The following is a 23430-nucleotide window of genomic DNA, read 5'->3' as shown; positions in this document are numbered from 1 at the left end:
GGGGTTTCCTGAATCCTGGGCCCTTTCAACAATCATCCCAGTTTTTAAAAAGGGTCAGAGAGGGGATCCTCGTTGTTATAGACCCATATCCTTGATTGATTCTGCCGTTAAAATATTGGGTAAAGTTATTTTGGCTAAAATCATTGACTGGGTAAATGACAATGAGGTCCTCTCTAACCTTCAATATGGATTTAGACAGGGCAGAAGTACCATGGATCAGTGTCTGAATCTACATCTCATAATAAGCAAATACACAATAGCTAAAGAAGGTTCTTTATGTATGGGTTTTATGGACCTCACATCAGCGTTCGACCTGGTTAACAGGTCGAACCTGTGGATTATTTTGCTAGACATGGGCATTGATCCTTCTCTAGTTCATTTTGTGGCAGATCTGCATAGGGATCTTTCTGCAACAGTCAGGGTCACGCAGAATGGCAAATGTACAAGGTATTTTAAATCAGGTAGGGGTGTCCGACAGGAATGTATTTTGGCCCCACTTCTTTTTACCCTTTTTATCAACGCTTTAGATAAATCCCTCGCAGAGGCATGTTTGGATATCCCGCGTGTAGGAGAATTGACCATCCCGGTCCTCCTATACGTGGACGATGCAGTTCTATTAGCGCGTACTGCTATAGGCCTCCAGAGGCTTTTGAACGCCTTTGGTGATTTTATGAAATCCCTGGATGTGTTAGTAAATATCAAGAAATCCCATGTTATGATAATGGGTAAAAGAAATAGGAAAATTAAATCTTTCTTCTGTAATGGAGCAGAGGTATCTAGGGTGCCCTCTTTTACTTATTTTCGGGTGCTATTCGATGAGAGGTTCTTGGGTACCCCAACAGAAGACAAAAAGAAATGCTGTAGTCAGGTCAACGACAGCCCTATTAGGGTTTGCTCAATGTCTGGGTGCCAGACCATTTGAAGCCATGCTCCGTATCTATAGATCTAAATGTTTGGCTATCGCCACATATGGCTCAATGATCTGGGGCTATAAACAGCAGGATGGGGTACAGAAGGTGGAAAATAGATTCTTAAGAACCCTCTTGTCCTTCCCTCAACATACCCCTACTTTTGCCATTCATCAGGAATTTGGAATGGGTTATGTATCCGATTTAATGAGAATTGCCCCGTTGGTCTATTGGCTCAAAACCTGGCTTAATCCAGACTTAACTCTGAACCATCGGATCCTGCGGGATTGTGTTTGTCTGGATAAAGCCAGTTGCATCCCTTGGTTGGCTTATGTTAAGCATATGTTTTTTTAAATTAGGTCGCCCTGATCTTTTTTATCTTCCTGAAGGCATTAGAAAGGAAGATGTGAAATGAACTAAATCAAAATTCTTTAATATATTGATGATGGAAAGTGAGGAGCGGAAGCTACAGAAAACCCTTGTCAGGGCCCACTATCTGATAATATCCTCTCCGTCAATTGAGCCTTATTTGAGACTAGTGACTAAGCCCTTCCATCGTTGGCTTTTGACTAGATTCCGTTTGAATTTAATTTATTTTTCCTTGGGTAACATCTCGGGGTGGAGTAAACCAGAGAATTTAGGTCCATGTCTGTGTGATAACTTTTCTCCCCAGGATACATTGCACTCTATGATGTTTTGCGATTTTTATACAGAAATTCGAAGGAGGTTTTTAGTTCCTCTCCTGAGGGGCAAGGGTTTTTTACAGGTCAGGCTGCTCTCCTCTATTTGCAAATGCTTAGCAATACCTGGGATATTTTTAATATTGCTAACTTTCTGATTGCAGCTGTACAACTTCAAAAAAGAAGATTCTTTTTGATAAATCCTGTTTGAAATTATTAATTTTTTACATCGATTGAATTTAAAACCTTCCTGATTGCTTTTAACCTTAATGAAATATCTATTTAATAATTGCTGTTTTTTTTGTCTTCGCCCATTATGTTTTATATTTGATTCGATTGTGTTAATTATATAATGTGTATTTTACTTTTATTACTTTAAATAATCGAATAAAGTGGTTTGACTGACTGACTGACTGACTGACTGACTGAGAAGAAATTCTTCTGGAGGGTATAAAGCAGTCTGCGGGAAGTTCCTCCAGTCTACGTATTTCTCCTCAATCTTGTCATTCAGCCTAACAAGATTTTGGACAGCTCTTCTGCAGGTGTCAATTTATCTAAATCTCTCAAGCAGTCATTCTGTAATGGTCACTAAATAATTAGCAATTTTTCCTCGGCTAAAACCAGGGTAGGCAGCTCTGCCTTTTTTTTCTTTTATTCCTTTTAGTGAAAGGGATGTTATTCAGTAGGCAAGAGGTAGAAATCAGCCATATAAGGGTCCTATAGTGCTGGAAAACTAGTCAGACATTTGCTTTGGAAGTGCAGCAGTCTTAGGACGTTTCCCAATTATGTGGAGAAACATAGCGTAGGGTTTGTTGAACTGAGGACAGGTTCTGATTTTTCTGAAGTCACTTTAATTCAGCACTGTGTGTAGGTATGATGTAGTATGTTAAATTGGACTAGTTTGCACCTGGTATTTCTAAAATGTTTCATCACGTGAGCATGCCTTAGTCTATTCCCTATCCAATATATCTGCTTCATAGTACGCTGCTCACTTTTCCCTAACCGTCATATTTGTTAATTGCGTTATTCCTTGGAAACCGTGATGCTTATCGTCAACAAGTTCAGCATAGTAATAAAAACATTAGAAATTAAATGGCTCCCTGGAAATGAGTTCTAAATGTCCTAGTTTGTTATAGTATACAGTTTGAATCTGGATGACCCCAGACACCATCTGGCCCTCTTGAAGGTAATGAATGTGACATTGACAAATGGTTCTCTCATGTATTTACAGTTTCCCTCTTGTTGGGATGGGGGACTGTTGTCCTATGCCCTACTACTGCCTCAAATGGTGGTCTGGAGTTGTCTGAGCTGAACTAGAGATTGTGGAATCTACACTGGTGATGATGGGAGCTCCTTCCTTAGTGAATGGGATCTAGACTGGGATTTTGAGCTTTGGGGAAGGGGAATTCTTCGTAGTCTTTAACTTTACCCTCAGTGCATCCACGAGACGTCTGAGCTGAAGATCAAGGACAGCATGGAGGAAAAATATATTAGTGGTAGCTGGTAGGGGATTCACAACTTATGATTCAGCTGCTTCCGGTTACATGGGTCAGATAAGTTTGAGCTGGAGCCCAGTGCCTCCAAATGGGGAAAACCAGTGGGAGAGATCAACTGGGAATGAGAGTGGTCTGGGACTGCAGTAGAGACTGCTGACATGATGTGCTGGGTTTGAATTGTCTGTCTTCAGAATCACTGGACTAAATTGAAACTCAGCCTCCTGTACAGCACCCAAGGAAACTGACTGAAACACTCTGTATAATATGCCTGAAGCACCGCACCCAGTAGGAGAGGCTGATTAAACTTTTCAGTGCAGGAATGAAGTGAAGAGGAACCTCTATACCCAGATTAGGAGCTGAGCTCCAATCAGCTGTGAAAAGTAATCTCTTGAGCATAAGATGGAGAGGTCGCATAAGGGTTGTCCGCTTCTAGGGACTTCTCAAGCCTTTGTTGACTGTGAAAGCAGGGTCTTGTCAGAGCAAGGTGTTTGATAGCGAGTGTGGGGGGGGGGGTCTTGCCTCACTCATTAGGCTAGTGAACTGCATATGGGTGAGAATAGTTTCCTACTGCACTGACCGAAAAGGTGCCCAATACCACACCTGGAGACAAATATCCTGTGGTTGTTTCATCACTCTTCTTCATAGTGATGACATCCATCATCTCCTGAGGAACCAGTTCAGCCTTATCCTGCATGCAAGCCATGCAGTTTCAGAGAAACCTCATATCGTAGCACAGGAAGCACAGGCATGACTGATCCCCAAACATGAGATGCAGAAGTTATGTAGGTCAGCTGCTACAGTCTACTGGTGGTACTGTGCACATGGCTCAAAGTTGGAGCACTGTGACATAAGCTACTGAGATGAAGGAAGAAGAGGATGGAGAAAAAAGACAATAGACAAAAAACAGCAGGCAAAAAAGGTCCACGGCAAGGGGGTAAGTTCCTAATTCAGGAATCTGAAGAGGTTGAGCGAAGCACGTTTGAACTGACACTGTTTAGTGGGAAAAAAAGGAATGGGCGAGGACACCAAATGTTTCATGGATGGGGTATGCTTCCTGTGGCAGATGAATGCATACATGGACAGTACCATTGCAGAAAGCTGTGTATTAACAGCTGTAAAAGCAGTTCCAGTCCTTCAGCCCGTACTCAAAAGATTGAGAACAGGGAAAAAGCCAGGATGTAAGAGTATGAGTGTTACAAATTAGTACATTTTTTAACCTAAAAATCTTCAAGTATTGCTTCGTAAGATTGTCACTGATAGTCGTAAATGTAGAATATTCCAATCTGCGTGCGGAAGCCTGAAACACTTTTTTTTTAAATAAAATACAAATGTTTCGTACCTTGAATTACAAGTAAATACCTGCCATTTTCCAAAGTACAGGTCCAACCTCCATAGAACAAATAAGCCAAAATTTTCTGGATTTTTCCGTCTAATAATGACCACTTTTATACATTACAAAAGACAACTTTACAGTATCTATCAAAACTATGCTAAAGATTTAACCTTGCCAAACCCCTGATTGAAATAGAGAACCCTGAAGAAAAAAGGACCTATCGGATTAAAACTGCATGCAGATTGAAAACACGAATGGATCCTTTAATGGGCCAACATACCCCAGCTCCCAGCATGCATTGTACTAGCAGTTGGCCTCACACTGGAGGAGTGGATCTCTGAAGGCTTCAGAGTTTCTTCAATCTTTTATTTTGAGGTTATTCTCCTCAAGTCTGAGCTTAAACTCACTTAATTCAATGTGTTCAAAACATTTGAAGCTTTTCCCTTCATTATTTTGTTGTCTTTGAAGAAATGTTTCACCTCAAATGCTTTCATTTCAAGTGGAAAAAAGAAGTCTCTGACCCACACTTTTTGTGGTCTGCTTAGCATCCCCCAAAGGGAGAAGTGGCATCACCACCATCATCCTCACTCTAGACCCTTCCAACACTCCTGAGGTCACAAGTCAACATGTCTCAACGTCGAAGTGTAGCTCCACACCATAGAAGGCCAGCTCAACTGCAGATGCGACTTCGACGCAGAGGGGACATCATCCACTGCAAAAGTGTTCCACCAAGGTTCCAATCTGATTAACTTCGAAGCAATCGCTAAAAAAGTCACAGCTCTCGCGGTATGTCCATTCAAAATCAAGCCTTACAACGTCAAAACATTCAGTGTGCAGGCACTCATTGCAACCCATCTTAAGATCGATGTTGAGGTACATTCCATCAAAAAGATTGACTTTGAGGCAACTTTGACTTTCTTTTTTTTCCAGCTATTTTTCTGGACACCTTTCTTTTTCTGGTTCACTGTGGATGTCATTGTTACCATGAAGTCCGCTTATATAGGTAATTCCAACAGAAGATCCTCTATAGGTCCTGCTTGCACCCTTGGATCTTCCGCCTAAACCAATAGGGATTCCTAGGGACACTTCTATTTCAACCATAAACAAGAGGACTCTGGTTCTACAGCATCCATCAACCCCAGCTGCAGCCCTGAATTGTGCTACCTCTCCTCAGGCAGCATTAATGAGAAGGCATAAGAGGAGATATCCATCAATTCCTCCTTCCAGACATTATTCTTCCCACTTGTCTTGTATGTCTACATCATCGCCCTGTTCACCATCAAGATAAACACTGATGGACGACATCACCACGCTTCATCACTTGCTTTTAAGGGAAGCAGTGAAACTCAAAACACAGGCTGAGTGCCTCAGTCCACAGTCTCAGTTATCATGAAGTTGTTACAGTCTGTTTCTGCTCCAAGGCCTCTCATGCCTTTAGTCCCTGATTTTGCAGAACTTGCAGAAGAGACATTTCTCTTCCTAGCCACAATGAAGATGTTGGCCCCAAGGCTACTGAAGATGTACAGACCCTTATAATCTGGTTACGCTAGACTTACATTAGGATCTTAAGCGGTGTGCTCTCATAGAGATTATGGTAATAGAAAAGAGCCTCTTTTTGCATGATCACCCTACCCTTAGATTTTTGGACTGACGCTGCTGTTTTTTTAAATAACTCTGTAGAGCACTGGTCCCTACCATCAGGGCTCAAGTGCAAGTGCTCTGACCCCCAAAGTATGTGCACAATTGGGAAATACCTGATTGGCCTATTTAATTTACCTTATAGTCTCTAGTACATGGTACAGAAGGTACCCAGGGCTAGTAAGTTAAATGCCACTAGTTGACTGTAGAATTTAATTGTGCAGTGACAAGATGAAAATTTGACTCTACGGCTGCCACTGCTTTACAATTGCCAGCTCGACATTGTAATATGAACCTTTTTGCCTGGTCAATTCGTATCTTTTTAATATTGATAAGCCACCCTTATGAAAGGCCTTGGTAGCCCACCAAGCAGAGTGCTTAATGTTAAAAGAGATGCATGTTCCTTTTGTGTTTAACATGTCTTGACAGTGAAAACACAAAATGGCTATTTTTACTGTAGCACGGTTGGTGGTCCCATTAGCTAACATGGAATTTCACTAGCCACCACTTCCATTTGGGACCACCTAAGATATTACTCAAAGGTATCAGATTAATTGTTATATTAAAGCAGATTGATTGCTGAGATTGTATTTAAGCTGACTTTTAATAAAAAGGTGACTTTAGAAAGTCAACACTTTGTTGGCCAAACCTCTAGCAGCCTTTCCTTTCTGTATGCAGCAGTTATCACCCAAGGCAGGTTGTGTGATGGAGGCACGCATCGCTAACCCACGCATTCCTCTACCACACAGCCTAATTCACAAATTTGTCTTTACCATGCATGCCTTTACCATGTAATTTCCTGGTAAAGGATTATGCATGGCCAAGGTTGTGACCCCCTTCCCCCACCCTAAACTACAAATTGAGGCCTGAGGTCCAGATACCCCGACCCGCTCACAACCCTCACATTGTCCCTAACCACTACCTCAACCCCCTTGTGCTGTGCCTAAAACTGCCACATCCCTTTCCACTGCCCTTAGGCCTAAAACCCCATTTAAAAAAACTGCCTGACCCCCCACCATAAAAACCACCCGCCTTCACCTAAGCCCTAAAAACGACCCCAACTACCCATTCCCCTGAGGCCTAAAGCCCTGTCCCATAACAAACACTATTCTGACCCCCTCCCACCACCCGGTCTGTCCCTAAACCTACCCCCAACCCCTTCCACTGCCCTTAGGCCTAATACCCTAACCCCTAATTAAAAACCTACCCGACCCTCCCCAGCCCTGAAAACTACTACGACCCTCCCCCATCCCTGAAAACTACCCAGACCCCCCCAGCCCTGAAAACTACCCCCGACCCTGCCTCAGCCCTGAAAACCATTTCTGACCCCCAGCCCTTAAAACTAGCACTGAACCCCCGCCCAGAAAACGACCCTCAACCCCCCAGCCCAGATAACTATACCCGACCCCCAGCCCAGACAACTACTACCGACCCCCCCAGCCCAGAAAACTGCCCGACCCCCCAGCCTAGAAGACTACCCCCAGCCCAGAAAACTACCCCGACCTCCCCCCAGACAACTACCCCAGCACAGAATTCTACCCAGCCCAGCCCCATTTACCTCACCTCGGCTCTCTTCCTGGCGAGGTCTTTCTGCTTCGATCCCTAGACCGCGCACTGCCTTAACCACACATATGCGTGGTTAAGGCAAGCGTGATTGAGCTTGCGTAGTCGGAACACGCATGGTTAAGACAGCGGTATTCCGACTGTTTCCCACAAAGCATCATGCTGCCCCCCTGCTAGGAAGTGTGAAGTACTCCCAGGAACATGGAAAAAAGAGAATTGCTGGTGAAAGGAGGTGTGACCTCTTCCAGTAGGATGACCAACGGGCAATTACCACAGATAGCAGAGCTATAAAGAGGCTGCCACCTCAGTGAAGCAAATAGCGATCACACCTTCGCCTGCCCCGCTCCTTTGTGTAGGATGACAAGCTGGCATCTCCTCCAGAGGGATAAACCCATTGTAGAATAGGTTTTACAGGAGTAGTGGCCCATTACGCTGGGTACACCCCAGGGTTGTGCACAGGACTCTTCACAGGGGAAAAAGGCTTGAGCCATTTTGGATTTGGGTAGAGAGGAGTATCCTGGAATTGTTTGGTGACCAAACTCCTAGGAAGTGCTGTAAAGTGGAAAGGATTGCCTCGTGGGCCTTATTGGCTAGTGAGTCCTACCCTCCCACAGGAGATGATGGCGTAAACGTGTCACTGTAGAGCTCCACAATCCACAGATCACTACTGGGCTGGAAAGACAGAAGAAGTGCTGCTTCCTGGACTGTGCATAGAGAGGCTGTACCCATGAACCCACAAAGAGTATTGTCCCTGCTGTGCACGCTCTTGGAAAAGAGATACACTTATGCCAGTACAGAAGAAGTGACTCTACAAGCTAGTTCGATTAGCCTTTTATTAAGCATCAGGTCCACCAAAACCAAAGGAACCCTGCACTTCCTGAGTGCCCAGTTGCCCAAGAATGCCTACCCGCAGCTGAATGCCAAAAGGCCTGCCGGGTGACCAAGTCCTGACCTTCTCAAGGTGTCCCTAAGAGCTTGGGACACGTAACCTACATCTAAGTGGACCCTGATCCAGAGAAAGAAAAGAACTGCTAAGTGTAAGCAACGGTGAGCCTGTTGTAACCACGAGACCAGTTGACCTGTGGCGACTGGCCTTGCACTGGACTCTTCAAGTGCACCATGGCAGAAGGAGCCTCGAGGCTGTAGAAGACACAGGAAGTTTGTGGACAACAGGGTGGCCCCAGGGAAAACTCACAGCATCACTTCTGTCCCTTGAGTATCTTCAGAATCGTCAGCATCCTGCATCCCCAGCATCATGACCACTTGTTGTCTGGACCACGTTAAAGGTAAAATAAAATACACTGAGGCCTCTAGGACTGCTGAAAGTGACAGGTAACTGTTCCAAGACCTGAGTCGTCCTTGTGACTGGCCTTCACCCTATTGTGGTCCTTCCAGGTTTAGAGAAATAGCTGCACTAGTCAGTTGGCTAGGAACTGCTCAACTGATTACAAAGATTTGTTTTATCTTTACAGAAAGAAGTTACTTACCTTTGAAAAGTCATTTCTTCGGTTTCCCTGTATCAATTTTTGTTGATTTGGTGTCAATTTTAAGATAGAAATCTACTCTAATTTTTATAAATCAATTAACGTTGAGTATTTATTGTGTTGTGTTTCTTACTTATGAACTCTTCTGGTACGTCTAAATTCTTTACATTTGTTTCATTTGATTAAGCCTGACTGCTCTGTGCCACAGCTACCCAGGACTGAGCTAAGGGTTTTATAAAAAGAAACCCTAACTGGAACTGAAAAAGAGTGTGACATTATTACATAGTGAGATCTCACAACCACATCACAGAATGATCCACTTTGCTGCAGTGGTCAAGAAGAAACATGCATCAGCCTCAGAGACCTTGATGCCTCCTAACAAGGAGAGCAAACATATTCATGCATCCGGCGGTAAAGTTGGTGGATCGGCTGCAACCATATTCAAGACAGCTAGCGCCGCAGCCCTACTAGAGTGATCTAACAGAGAAATATGGGCATCACAGGCTGCTTTCCCACACAAGCTCCAGAGAGAATGGAGACAATATTTCATGGAAGGCGTGCAAGAGGGACTACTTGTGGCCAATCAAGTGATCAGCGCTTCTATTGAATCTGTGGACCTGTCGATCACCTAAATTTGCCTTAATCTGTTCCTCAGATGTGCTTCATGACTGGGGTTGACATCTTTGACATGTAACACAGGAAGAGAAGTTGAGATAATTTCTCCTAGCTAAGCTGTATCAAATAGTCACAGTTGCATCTTTGATGGATCAGAGAGCCCATCTGCAAGATCAGCACAAAGTGTTAAAAGGAAATAAACAATGCATACCAACACAGGATTTCAGACAAACCACACAGGCCCTCATTTTTTCCAGCCAGGGCTACAGCAAGTCAGTTCTTGTAGCATTACCTAGAAACCCTTGCACTTATCAAAACAACCCTGCATTGTGCCGCAAGACTGGTCGCGGTCACCAGAAAATCTGACCTTCTCAAATCCACCCTACTCGCTATAACTGACTTCCTACCATGGCTAGATCCAACTTGAAATTGGTCTACATCAGTCACAGAGGTCTACATAAAGGTTTCCCCAGCTGCCCTCTAAGGAGCATACCTACCCTCCTACCTGAAATTCCGTGGATGAGAACATCCGAGACAATGAAAGAATCCCTTTCAGTGAATGCACCTATATTATGGAATTCCATTCCCCCAGAGATTCGAACGGTTACCTCCTACTAGAAGCTGTTCAAGAATAAGCTCAAAACCTGTATGTTCAAACACCAGCTGTCTGTGATCACAATCCCTTTCTCAACAGAAACTGCAGAAAGTACTGATTCCTGAAAATATAGACTATTTATACAACTCCCTCGCCCCCAGCTTGTTTATACAAAACTTAGTTCCCTCCTGGGTATCTCCCCTGTACTTCCATGTCAGTTTAATTTCATCAGTATGCTCATTTCCAGATATGACTCCCCTACATCGGTCAGAATCTGTCTCTTACCTTGGATCAGAGTTTATCATGATGCCCAGACTGTTCATCTCAACCCATTTGTACTGTAATTTATTCTCTGCCCATGCTTGGTTCAATGTTTCTATATTCTTTTGTATTTGTTGTTGACTTGTTGCATATGTAAAGCGCACTGATACCCTGAGTATGGTTTACGCGACATAAAACTAAATAAATAAATAAATCTGCCAGTGTAGGGCTTGTGGTCGGAAAACAACAACTCTTTTACATCAATTTTCTGGCAATGAAGGCGATCCATATGGTTCTAAAGACCTTTCTACCCTCCTTATCGAACAGCATCCTGATCCACACGGACAACACAACCACAATGTGCTAAACAAAAATGGCGACCACAGATCCAGAGTTATATCACTAGAAGCCAAAATGACCTGGCACTGGCTCTGGCAAGGAATTTAGCCTTCAGGCTGCACAATTGCCCAGCCTTCAAAACTATCAGTCAAACCTATTAAGCAGATACTATTTAGAAAACCATGAATGGGTTCTTCACAACATGCCTTGCAGTACGTATTTCATGATTATCTAATTGATTTGCTTGCCACCGGCCAAAGCGCTAAAATGGTCAAATGTTAGCTTCGGAGTTTAGCAACCAGAATTGAGTGTCAATGCCCTTTGATGAATTGGTCCAACACATTTCTCTATGCCTTTCTACCGGTCCAAATGATGCCGTCAGTGTTATTGAAGATGAAACGCTCAAATGCACAATGTCACTCATTGCCCAGGAGTGGCTGAGGCATTTGGGGGTCTCTGATTCTTCTACACTTGTCCATGAGACCTCACAGGAATCAGCAGTGCAGACCAAGCCTGTTCAGGCTGCAAAGGAAATTACATCACCCCAATGTGGCATTCTTCAATTTGGCAGCACAGGTTCTGAGAGTGTGCAATATGTCTATCTAAATTCACTCCAGGAAGTTAGGAACTTCCTCAAAGAAGCAAAGCAAGCGTTTACTAGAAAATTATATGTTTTCAAATGGAAAAGCTTTGTGGTTTGGTGCCTTGAAAGTAATAACAATGACCACACATCCTGTCATAAGGATGTAGCCACTTCTTTTTTTTTTTAAATTTTATTAAAAATTATAATCAGATACATTCAACAAACATTGTTGTTGTAGGGTAAGACCAGATTGGTCCTGAATTATTTCTTACTGTGGTACATAAGTAACTGGCCCCTACAGTTTGTATATTTACGAGAGAAAGAGAAGAAAGGAGGAAAAGGCAGAGAGTTTAGTGTTGAAAAGCAAGATAGGAAAGGGACAGGTCGGTAGGCAGTTGCATTCGCTTGGCATTACGTTAGCGGTAGCTATACAAGCTGTGTTACATTTAACAACAAAAACTGGGGTGCTCGAGGTTTCTGAGAGTTCACTTTTGCTGTGCTACGGCTCAGTCCTGTTGGGTCACTTGGCAGAGGGTTTAAAGCTCCGGTCAATTGTTTATGGAGGTTCATAAGAGTCTAGGTAGGCGTCCAGGGTTTCCCACATCCCTCGTTGACGCTTTCCATGGTGAGTACTGTAGTGCCAGGTTGTCTGCTCCTCTGACGTGTGTGATCCAGTTGATCCATCCTTTGTAGCTAGTTTTGCTTGTGTCTTTTATTTCCAGTTGTTTAATACCATTTTAACAGCTGCTGATATTAACAGGTCCATTAGGTCCTTATCCTGCTCAGATATCAGATTTGTGCGTAGAAAAGCCGAGGTGAGGGAGGCAAAATCCCTCGCTGTGTTGCAGTCAAACACATTATTTATGAAATCAAAGACTTTCCCCCAGAATACCTTGAGTGTTGGGCAGTGGAAGACTAGGTGTGCTTGGTCTCCACTCTCTTTGTTACAGTTCCAACATAGCGGGTCGTCCCTGAGGTTTAGCTTGTGCAGTCGGGCGGGGGTCCAAAAAGCCTTGTGGAGCAGCCAAAATTTAGTTTGTGCTAGAGCTGCGGTGATCTTGTTGCGCGAGGACGAGGCCCACAGAGTTGCGCATTCCTGTTCATTGAGTGGGTTGTTTGACTTTATTCCAGTAGGCTATTGTTTTATCTTTCATTTTGCTGGTTTTGGGGCGTAAAAGCTTGTAGAGGTGTGAGACTTGGTGACCTATTTTGTTAATGTTTGATATATACTGGAAGATTGAGGATTGGGCGGTATCCAGTTTCCTCTATGATAGGGCTGCTCTTATTTTAAGGAACTTATATAGATCGATGTCTTTTAGGTGGTAGCTTGCTTTGAGATCAGAGAAGGGTATTCTCCCTTTACGAGTTGGTGTGGGTAGCAAATACCTTTCGCTATCAATGAGTCTAAGTTAAGGCTTTTCTCTTTGTATCTAATCTTGCTGTTCGCCCACAGTGATTCTGTTTTGGACCTTTGATGCTAGTCTCCATTTTCTTATCTACTTTAAGGAGTGCGATTTTTGTGTTTTTAAAGATTGGTTTGGATGAGTGGGGATAAGAGTTGGCCGTCAGTAGGGTCAGGGGGCTCAGGTTGTTCAGGATGGCTTTCTCTACCTGCAGCCATACTGGTATATACTCGGTCTCTGGGGAGACCCAGTACGTTCCTTGCTTTGCTAGAGAGGTTATTTGGAACACCCTAAAGTCTGCTAAGTTTACCCCTCCTAGGTTTTTTTCTAGTCTCAGTTTCTTGATGATAATCCTTGCCTTCTTCCTACGCCATAGGAATTTGGTGAGAGCGATATCAATTTTCCAGTGGAAATCGTCTGTGAGAAGCAGTGGAAGCATGCTTGACAGGTAATTAATCATTGGAGTGATCATCATTTTGATGGTCTCTATTCATCCCCACCAGGTTATGAATTTCGGGGTCCAGGAGTCCAGAAGTTTCTTTATTTTGTCAAGTAGTGTCTTCTCATTGTATCTGAGGGTGTTAATTAAGTCGCTATCAAAGTATATCCCCAGGTATTTGATGTGTCCCGTTTGCCAGGTCAGACCTGAGTCCCCTAAGCTGTCCCTAGTGCAGTGAATGTTTAGCGGTTTACATTCAGATTTGTCACTGTTTAGTTTATAGCCTGATAGCTTTGAGTATTCTGTTATCGTGGCCAGCAGCGCTCTTATTAAGGATTTCGGCTGTTCTGTTACTATCAGAATGTCGTCTGCATAGGCTGCTAGTTTACCTTCGACTCCCTTGATATCTACCCCTTTTATGTCGGTGTTTAGCTTTATGTCCTGGGTGAGGGGTTCCAGGGCCAGCAGGAAAAGCGCTGGTGAAAATGGGCATCCCTGTCTGGTCCCTTGTTGTAGTGTAAAAGGGTCAGAGAGTGTGCTATTTACAGTGATGCGGGCTGTCGGAGCCTGGTATAGGGCCATAGCCATCCTCATATATTCGCCACCCAGGTTGAAAGCCCACATACATTGCTCTAGGAAGGCCCAGGAAACCCTATCGAAGGCCTTCTCGGCATCCAGTGCTATTGCTACTGCCGGCTCTGGTTTTGCAGCCACATGTTCTAGTATATGGCAGAGGAGGCGGGTGTTATCGCTAGACATCCGGTTGCGTAGGAAACCGACCTGGGAATTACTTATTAGTTTGGGGAGGACCGTATTTAGTCTGACTGCCAAAATTGTGGCGTAGATTTTACAGTCCACATTGATGAGAGATTTGGGCCTGTAGTTTTTGGGTAATTGGTGGTCTTTGCCTTCCTTCGGGATGACTATTATGTTAGCCTCTGTCATGGATTGGGGCACTGCCCCTTTTGTTGCGGCCTGGTTAAAGACCTTTTTCATGGTTGGGTTTAGTTGCTTTAAAAAGGTTTTATAGAAATCAGCTGTATATCCATCTGGACCTGGGGCCTTGTTTTTTTTCAGTGTTTTGACTGCCCTTTCGATTTCCGCGCAGCTCATTTCCTGACCTAGCTTGTTGATTTCCTGACCTAGCTTGTTTGTGTCTGCCGTGTTTAGCTTCGGTAGTCCTAATCTGTCCAGGTATGTTGTGCATTCTTCTAGATTGAGGTTCTGGTCATTCTTATAGAGCTCTGAGTAGAACTCCTGGAACACCTTGAGGATATCCTTGTGTCTTGTATGGGTTTTATTGTTTATTGAGTCAGTGATGGATGAGACTGCAAACTGGTTGCGTTAGGCAGCGAGGAGTTTCCCCGCTCTGTTTGCTTCGCATAGATTAAGGGCTCTGGTCCTGTTGAACCACAAACCTGCTCTCTCGCTTAGGATTTTGTTATATTCATATTTGCTCTGTTAGCCTCGCTAGAATCGTGTCGTCCTTTATGGTCTTTATATGATCTAATTCTAACCTTTTTATCTCTTGTTCTAGTTGGATTAGTCTCTGGTTCGTGATCTTGTTCATTTTTGATTTGATGCCAATTATTGTACCCCTTACAGTTGTTTTTAGGGCCTCCCAAAGTGTGCTAATGTCAGTCTCGGGGCTGTCATTGTGGCTTAGGTATTCAGTTATGGCGTCCTCGATTCTCTTTTTGTTCACTGGGTCTGATAGGATTTCACTGTTAAAACGCCATCTCCTGGAGACAGCTTCATTGTGGCTCCCGCTAAGTTTTAGGCTGATGCAAGAATGGTCTGAGACTAGTCTTGGTGCTATTTCCGTGTGTTCTATTAGGTGTGTGTGTGATCCCGAGATAAGTATGTAGTCTATTCTGGTATAGAAGTTGTGTGAGCTGGAGTGGAAAGTGTAGTCTCTAGTATCTGGGTGCTGTAAACGCCATGCATCTTTGAGGTTGAACTTGGCGCAGATGTTCTGTAGTGAGGCCTGCGAGTTGGTGGGCTGGTAGTGACAGGAGGATTGTCTGTCTATTATGTGGTCTAGTGGGATGTTAAAATCCCCCGCCATTATTGTAAGTACGTCTTAGGGGAAGGTGTCTAGTGTGTCTGACACCTCTGCCCAGAAGGACGGGTCATCTGTGTTGGGGCCGTATATGTTTGCAACATGGAACCGCTCCTCCCCCCTCTTCAGGTGCATTATGAAAAGTCTCCCTTCATTGTCGTGGGAGCGTGACTCTATTGTTATATTTGATCTTTTGGAGATTAGGGTCAGGACCCCTCGCTTCTTTTTGTCTGCTGGTGAGCACGCCATTTGCGCAATCCTGTTGCCTCTGACTAACGTGGCATCTTCCATGGATAGTTTGGTTTCTTGTAGAAGTACAATATATCCTTTGGTTTTTGCTAGGTAGTCTACTATTTTCCGGCGTTTAATTGGGTGGTTCAGACCCTTAAAATTGAGGGATACTCTATTTAGGTCGGTTGACAGAGTGTGTGTATTATTCAGAGCCATACTCCATAGCGTGGTATTGCGATACTATATGCCCAACACTCAAGTGTATCTTTTCCTGTCCATGTTTCTCTCTCTGGGATTGGCACCCCCACATTGTCCCTGTGTGGGTATTGCCCCTCTGCGAGGTATTCTGTAGGAGTTGTCAAATAACGTTTGTGGTGAAAATGAAGGTGTGAAATAAAGAAAGGAAAGTATAGAGGTCAGAAAACAGAGAGATCTTAGTGCGGGCCTCTGCCCCCACCCTATCACCCCCGTCTCCCTCCCCCCCCCCCGTTGGTACTCGTATGCAGGTGGTGCTACGACAGGATCGCCGTTCCGCCTCCCGGAGTAATGTTGTCGGGTAGGTGGTATGTTAACTCCAAGCTGCATTTTTCTTTACGGTGCACATGCACACACAAGCAACAAAAGTTGGTGGTGAAGGTACAGTCTAGTCGTTCAACACAGAAAAGGATACTTGCTGTCTTTCGGGGTGCTTTCCGTTGTCTACTCATCGTCGTTAGCCAGTGTTGTGTCCTTGTTGAGACCGATAGTGAAGATTGTAAATGTTGTTAACAGTATCTGGATTGAGGTAGATATATATGGTTCTAAAGTAGGTAATGTTTTCAGGTTTTTGAGGTAGATTCTGGTTGTTGTGAGGTAGTTATGAGGTAGTTATGAGTACAGGATTTTACAGGTTCTTATTGAGGACGCACACTTAGTGCTAATTGGTCCCCGGTCGTCGGTTCCGATGAAGGGCCTCTCTTAGCCGAGCCAGGTTGTGAGGTATCCATGTTCGGAGTTGCTGGTCCATCTAGGAAGTTCAAAGCAAAACCAAAGGAAATGATGGACGGAGTGTTGAACATTGCAAGCACTCACCCCCAGTCAACTGATCTGGGTTTAATCCATCACCGTTCTTTAGCCCACTCTGCCACCCCAGTTCAGACATGGCCATATGCAAATCAGTCTGACCCTGTGCCTCATGGGAACAGTCCAGCCCGAACTGCCAAGCCATGTCTTCCCTGGACCGGAAACAAGCTACCTAGGACCGGTTTCTGGCATTTCAGCTGTCTTCAGCCAGGCTTGCTTGAATCCAGTGGCAAAGTGAGCAAGGGACTCACGTCTGAGCATACCCTGCCAACCTATGGCGAACTAAGCAAAACCAAAGGAAATGATGGACGGAGTGTTGAACATTGCAAGCACTCACCCCCAGTCAACTGATCTGGGTTTAATCCATCACCGTTCTTTAGCCCACTCTGCCACCCCAGTTCAGACATGGCCATATGCAATATGACCGGAAACAAGCTACCTAGGACCGGTTTCTGGCATTTCAGCCGTCTTCAGCCAGGCTTGCTTGAATCCAGTGGCAAGTTTCCTTTGGTTTTGCTTTGTTCGCCATAAGTTGGCACGGTATGCTCAGACGTGAGTCCCTTGCTCACTTTGCCACTGGATTCAAGCAAGCCTGGCTGAAGACGGCTGAAATGCCAGAAACCGGTCCTAGGAAGCTTGTTTCCGGTCCAGGGAAGACATGGCTTGGCAGTTCGGGCTGGACTGTTCCCATGAGGCACAGGGTCAGACTGATTTGCATATGGCCATGTCTGAACTGGGGTGGCAGAGTGGGCTAAAGAACGGTGATGGATTAAACCCAGATCAGTTGACTGGGGGTGAGTGCTTGCAATGTTCAACACTCCGTCCATCATTTCCTTTGGTTTTGCTTTGTTCGCCATAAGTTGGCAGGGCATGCTCAGACGTGAGTCCCTTGCTCACTTTGCCACTGGATTCAAGCAAGCCTGGCTGAAGACTGCTGAAATGCCGGAAACCAGTCCTAGGAAGCTTGGTTCCGGTCCAGGGAAGACATGGCTTGGCAGTTCGGGCTAGACTGTTCCCATGAGGCGCTGGGTCAGACTGATTTGCATATGGCCATGTCTGAACTGGGGTGGCAGAGTGGGCTAAAGAACGGTGATGGATTAAACCCAGATCAGTTGACTGGGGGTGAGTGCTTGCAATGTTCAACACTCCGTCCATCATTTCCTGTGGTTTTGCTTCCATCTAGGAAGTTCGCCAGGTCTTTGGGGTCGGTAAAAAAGTGCTGTTTGCCTTTATCTATTATCTTAAATTTTTTGGGGGTCACAAACGAGAATTGAATATTTTTAGTCCTAAGGCTGTGACGCAGGGCGAGAAAGCCCTTCCTGGTGTCGACCGTGGGTTTTGAATAATCTTGCGTGAGGATGATCTTGTGGCCTTTCCAGTTGATTTGATGGTTTTTCTGGGCATAGTTAAAAATGTCTTCAGTGTGCTGCGATCTCAGGGGTTTGCATATGATAGGCCGAGCTGTTTGGTGTGTAGGTGATTTGAAAGCAGGAATTCTGTAGGCCTTATCTAGTTCAAACTGGCGAGTGAATTTTAGGTTGGTGAGCTTTGGGATCAGGTCCTCGAGGAATGCTGAGCACGACCCTGCCGTGTCTTTCGCCCCCTCCGGGATCCCAAGTATGCGGATGTTCCCTCTGCGGTTCCTGTCTTCCATCTCCGCTATCTGCTTTTGTAGTGTATCTGTGATCCTCGCTAGTGTTTTTACCTCCTTGCTTGCGCTGTGGTTATGGTCCTCTGCATTGCTAATCCTTTGTTTAGCTGCAGTGAGTCTGATATTGACTGAGTTCAGGTCAGCCCTGACTGCTGCGATCTCAAGTTGGATCGTGTCTGTGGTTAGCTTTGTGGATTTCGCTAGGTCATGAACTTCCGCCAGTTTCATAAGGATCATTTCCAGGGTGCTGCTTATGTCTGGCTTTTGTTTGATTGGTGAGTCGGATGATGTTGGTTCACCTTTGCTCTTCTTTAGCTGCTGTTGATGCAACCTTGACTCTCTGTCTGCCATGTTTGGGTGATTGAGGGATTTACGTGTCACGGTTTCTTTTTCCCCGATCTTCTCTCTCTCTTGGCTTACTGTTGTTATCTTTATCTTCCTCCTTTTAACAGAGCTCTTCTCTCGTGCCCCCGCTTGTAGTTATATTAGAGGTGCTGGATGGCCGGCCTCATTTCTTCGATGTGCTTGCTGTCAGGATATTCGTCAGATAGTTTGGTGCCGTGTGGTGGGCCTGACTTCTGCTGTATGTGGCACTGTTAGTTGTGCCTTGTTCTTAGGGCTTTGCACTGTGCCGAAGGTGCTCCGCGGGTAGACCGAAGCTGTGTGCCTGTGTGGCTTCGTAACATTTCAGGTGTCACCGAGCCAATGAGTATTGGTGGGGTCTTCCCTGCGTCTCTAAGCTGGGATGGGTTTTTTCACGTTTGGTTGTGCTACTGTTTTGGTGGGGAGGCTCCTGTCCCCCCCCCCCTACCTCCTGTTATTCTCACTGAGGATTCCCCTCCGATTCATTGGGCGCTTCCAAAAGCTGCACGCGGCCCTCAGCTTGTAGTATGCCGCAATCTTGAGACCTGCGCAGTGATAGGCTTTGGTTGGCTTGCCTCTTCTCTACACTAAACCTCCCGCTAGCGCGCCTTCTCCTTGTGGGGAGGCCCCCCCTGTTCCGTGGCGTCTGAAATGAACGATTATTGCGCTCTCTTTGGTGTGTCCCACATCTTCTTTCCGCTTCATTTCTACCCGGCTAGAGGTAGGCCGCAAACCCACCAGTCTTTCATTCAAATGATCTAATGAAGGGGGGGCCGCAACACGTCTCTTCAGGCCGCTGATATCCGCGCCGATATTCGCGCTGATGTCTGCTTTGGGACGCGCTTGCCTCTGCCTCCTCCGATTGTTTCACAGCCCCCACAGCGCTTCACTCACAGCACTTTCCTCTCGCTACTAAGCGCTACTTTTCCTGTGGCCACACCTCTGTATTCACCTCTAGGTTTGCCTTGCTGGACTCAAAAAAACTTGCGGCCGCCATTTTGGGAGCTCTGCTGTTTGATTGCATTCAGATTCGATTTCCCCTCTTCTTAAATGGGCTATGCGTGCATCGTCGCCATTTTGTCCCCTTTGGCACCCTTAGTTTCAGTTTCGTTTCGTAATCCTTCCTCTGTTATTAGATGTTTTTTGTTAATTTTCCTGCACCCTGCGGAGGGTCTTTTCGCTCTGTCCCCCCTCCAGGTGCGATTTTTAAGGTATTTCCACGGTCCCTGGGTTGCGGCTAGGCTACAGGGGTTCTACGCTCAGCAGTGTACCTCCGTCGACGTAGTTGCCAGCCCCTATCTTCCCCCACCGGAGGTGCGCTCGCACTTTTGCCTGCTTGACTGCTGTTGGGGGGCGGATTATCGCTGCGGTACTAACTGGCATGTGAGGCTTGCAACTTGTGTCACGTCTCTGATTCTGCCGGTGTTCAGTTTCGGTTCATTGCTGATCGTGGCGCCGCCATTTTGCCTCGATCTTTCTCCCTGTGCCCGCCTTTGCTCTTGAAATGTCTTCCATTTCCCGGCTTCGGGGACCGATCGAGGGGATCCCTCCGTCAGCTTGCGACCTTCCGATGTTCCGATCTCCGATGTGTCGTCTGTTTTATCTCCTTCTCGCTGAGTTATTAGGCTTCGTTTTCTCCTTTGTAGCAGAGCAGTCGCATCAGGCAGCCATCAGCCTTGCCGTCCAAGCCACGCCCCAAGGATGTAGCCATTTCTAACCTTCTTCACTTGCCAAAGTCACACTTTCAGTTTGCTTTTATACATGTTCTCTTGTCTGCCATGACAGCTCACAGAAATGGCGGGCCTGCACAAAGATCCATCTTCATAATTCCTGTGATGAGACATTTTGGAAGGTCATAAAACGATATTTCCTCTGAGACAGGTGGTTTCTTCCCTGATGGGAACTTAATTTGGTCCTTTCTTCACTATAGCTCCTTATTTGGAGGCAGCTTTTTTACTAGCTATTACATCAGCTAAGAGGTTTAGCGAGCTTCAGGCTCTTTCTGCAATAGAACCTTACACAATATTTCAGCCCAAAAAAGTGGTATTAATGAGTCGCCTGTCTTTCTTTTTGAAAGTTGTATTCTACTTTCACATCAACCAAACAATTTATTTTCTGGTTTTCTTCATTATTCCCCTTTCTCCTGCGAAGAAGTCCCTTCACTATCTTGATCTCAGAGGAGACTAGATTTTATCTAGACAGGACCCCAGTCTCACATAAACTAACCAATTGTTTGTCACTTGTGGTCCTCTCTGAATTGTCATGACTTTAGCCAAACAATTCTTTACCAGATGGATAGGCTTGTGTATTGCCTTTTTGCTATCATATTGACAACAAGCCCATTCCTGGCTTCACCTAGAGCTCATTCTACTCAAGGAAAGTTAATTACTGCAGCCTAGTTAAGGAATGTCCCAATAGCAGAGATATGTAAGGCTGTCATCAGGAAAGCTATCCACACTTTCACTAAACCCTACTATTTAGTTCACTCGAGCTGCCACTTTAATTGGCTAATCTGCTCTGAAGAGTATTTTCCCATAAGTTGATTGTCCTCAAACCATAATGTTTTGTCTTTTTGTGTGCTGTTGGTTATTAACAATTGCATGCTGTGGGATAAGCATGCTATTTCTATATAAAATAATTCAGACTTATAACTTAAGTTTCTTGATTGGGCTTCTCAATACTAGGAGGATTTCACAAAGTGGGTTGCACACAGACCTGAGGGAAATTGTAACCGCTTATCTTTTTGTCTATGGTGGTTATCACATACGTTGTTCCAGGATGGAACGTGCCAAACCAGAATCAAGTATATCACTGTTTTGTAAATCTTTCACCTCATCAAAATAGGCAGAAGATTGTGCACACGTGTAAGTTAAGAGCGCCATTCAACCCTTGGTGATGATGTTAATTTTATTTTATCATTTGCAGTACCTTTCTAACATGTTACTTTCTTTACTTTGTGTTGTCTTCCAGTCGGGCCGACCATCCTAAATAAAGTTGAAGCTGCTCTCAGGAATGAGAACCTGGCAGTGGAGGTTGTGGATCAGTGCCTAGTCTGCCTCAAAGAAGAGTGGATGAAGTAAGAGATTTTTCTATAGTATTCTTGTGACTTATTTGTTCCAAAACTGCGACAGTTTCAACCTGTGGGAGATGCACCCTATTATGCACAGCCCTTCTTCAGGATAGTATGGGATTGAGGCATATGATATTTATCTGCTCTGCAGTAAACATGACACATCTGTGGCTTTTCTTTGATTTGCAGATACCTTCAAGGCTTATCCATAATCTTTATTCTTTGCTATAAGGTGATAATCACAAAATATGGTCCTGATGGTTCACTAGTATAATGCATGCTTTGCAGGGTCCTGTGTTTAATCTCATGGTCACAGGTTCATATCACCACTTTCATCCTGCCGAGGTCTCTAAAATTAGTAAACATTAGTACTATTGAGTTGAATGAGAAAAATTGGTTATTCAGCACCAACATACCCTTCTGGGTAAACATGCGCGTTTATAAATTAACATTGTTATTAAAGACTTCCATTAGACCTTTATTGACCTGTCTGCCAGGCTGAATGAAACTGATTATTTGTTTGCCCTGGTATTTATTCATTCCATAGGATAACTATAAGGGCAGTCTGAGAACTTAACCTTAATTTTTTATGCCACAAGCAAATTTACAGAAGTAAAATAAAAAAGATAGTGTCATCTTTTAGAAGCACACATTCTCCTAAAAAGAGGTCCTAAAAAGACTTCAGTGTTAATCATATTTCGAAGAACTTTGTTACTTGTAGGGTATAGAGGAAATGCACCTACCAATATGTACCATCAACCTCGGTTACTCTTCTGATGCATTAATTTCACAAATGAAATTAAAATTTGAGGTACAACTCGTACATTTTCATAAGTTCCACAAATGTCAGTACATTGCTTTAATATAATAATAATTGAATCATAATCATAAAAATGATATTCTTATAATCATAATGGTTCCATTCATTGTTTTCAGACTAGGCGTGATGTTGTAATCTCCACAGTTAGCATCATGTCTCACAGTAGTCTTTCAAATCCGCAGTTGGTAGATTTCTCCCAAATGACTTTCAAAACATCTGACAGGTGTTTCACGAGTTACCTCGCTTGTCTTGTATCCAAAGATACCTGCTTCACCTGTTACCTTGTTTATCTTGTATCCGATGACATTTACGCTTAGTGATGGTGACCAAGAACATCTGAACTCACTTGTGCTTATACTATTTTTGCTACATACTTAATATTATTTTCATGGAGGGGCAAAGTTCATTCACTTAGGTCAAGTATCAAAGATTTATCCTTAATCGAATTATGGATTAGGTCAGCTTAATGACTCCAGACCTGCAACTTCCCAATTCTTGAAAAATAAACAGAACAATTATGATTTTTCAAATTTCATATAAGTGGTTCATGCTCCTGCCTGCATTTTATAGAGTTTCCTTTAATTTCACAATATGGTGCCACTATATTGGTCAAAAAGAGGACTCTGCATGCAACTGGGACAAGAAGACAATTAGTGTGAAAATATAATATGCTTACAATACGTTCCTGTAAGTCTGTGAGAATATTTCATAGAGTGTTAAACTGTGCTGGGGGTTGCCTAATGGCAGAAAACAGAGTGTGTTGGTAAATGCAATTGACCCTCTGGGGACAGAATGAACAGAAAGTACCCCAATGATCAATCCAAGGCCAAATCT

General features: G+C 44.3%; 1 protein-coding gene across 2 annotated transcripts in view; it reads left to right on the top strand.

Annotated features, from left to right (window-relative positions):
* The window catches only part of FLCN (folliculin), a 195032-nt gene that overhangs the window by 149941 nt on the left and 21661 nt on the right, over positions 1 to 23430 (top strand). For both annotated transcript variants that reach the window (XM_085628926.1, XM_085628927.1), the window contains exon 11: positions 21677 to 21782. In XM_085628926.1, coding sequence (XP_085485052.1) covers positions 21677 to 21782 — 106 coding nt within the window. The remainder of the gene's footprint in view (positions 1 to 21676; positions 21783 to 23430) is intronic.

The sequence above is a fragment of the Triturus cristatus genome, chromosome 10 (assembly GCF_964204655.1).
Source record: "Triturus cristatus chromosome 10, aTriCri1.1, whole genome shotgun sequence".
In the NCBI taxonomy this organism is placed as follows: Eukaryota; Metazoa; Chordata; class Amphibia; order Caudata; family Salamandridae; genus Triturus; species Triturus cristatus.
This window is presented reverse-complemented; position numbering and strand designations above follow the sequence as displayed.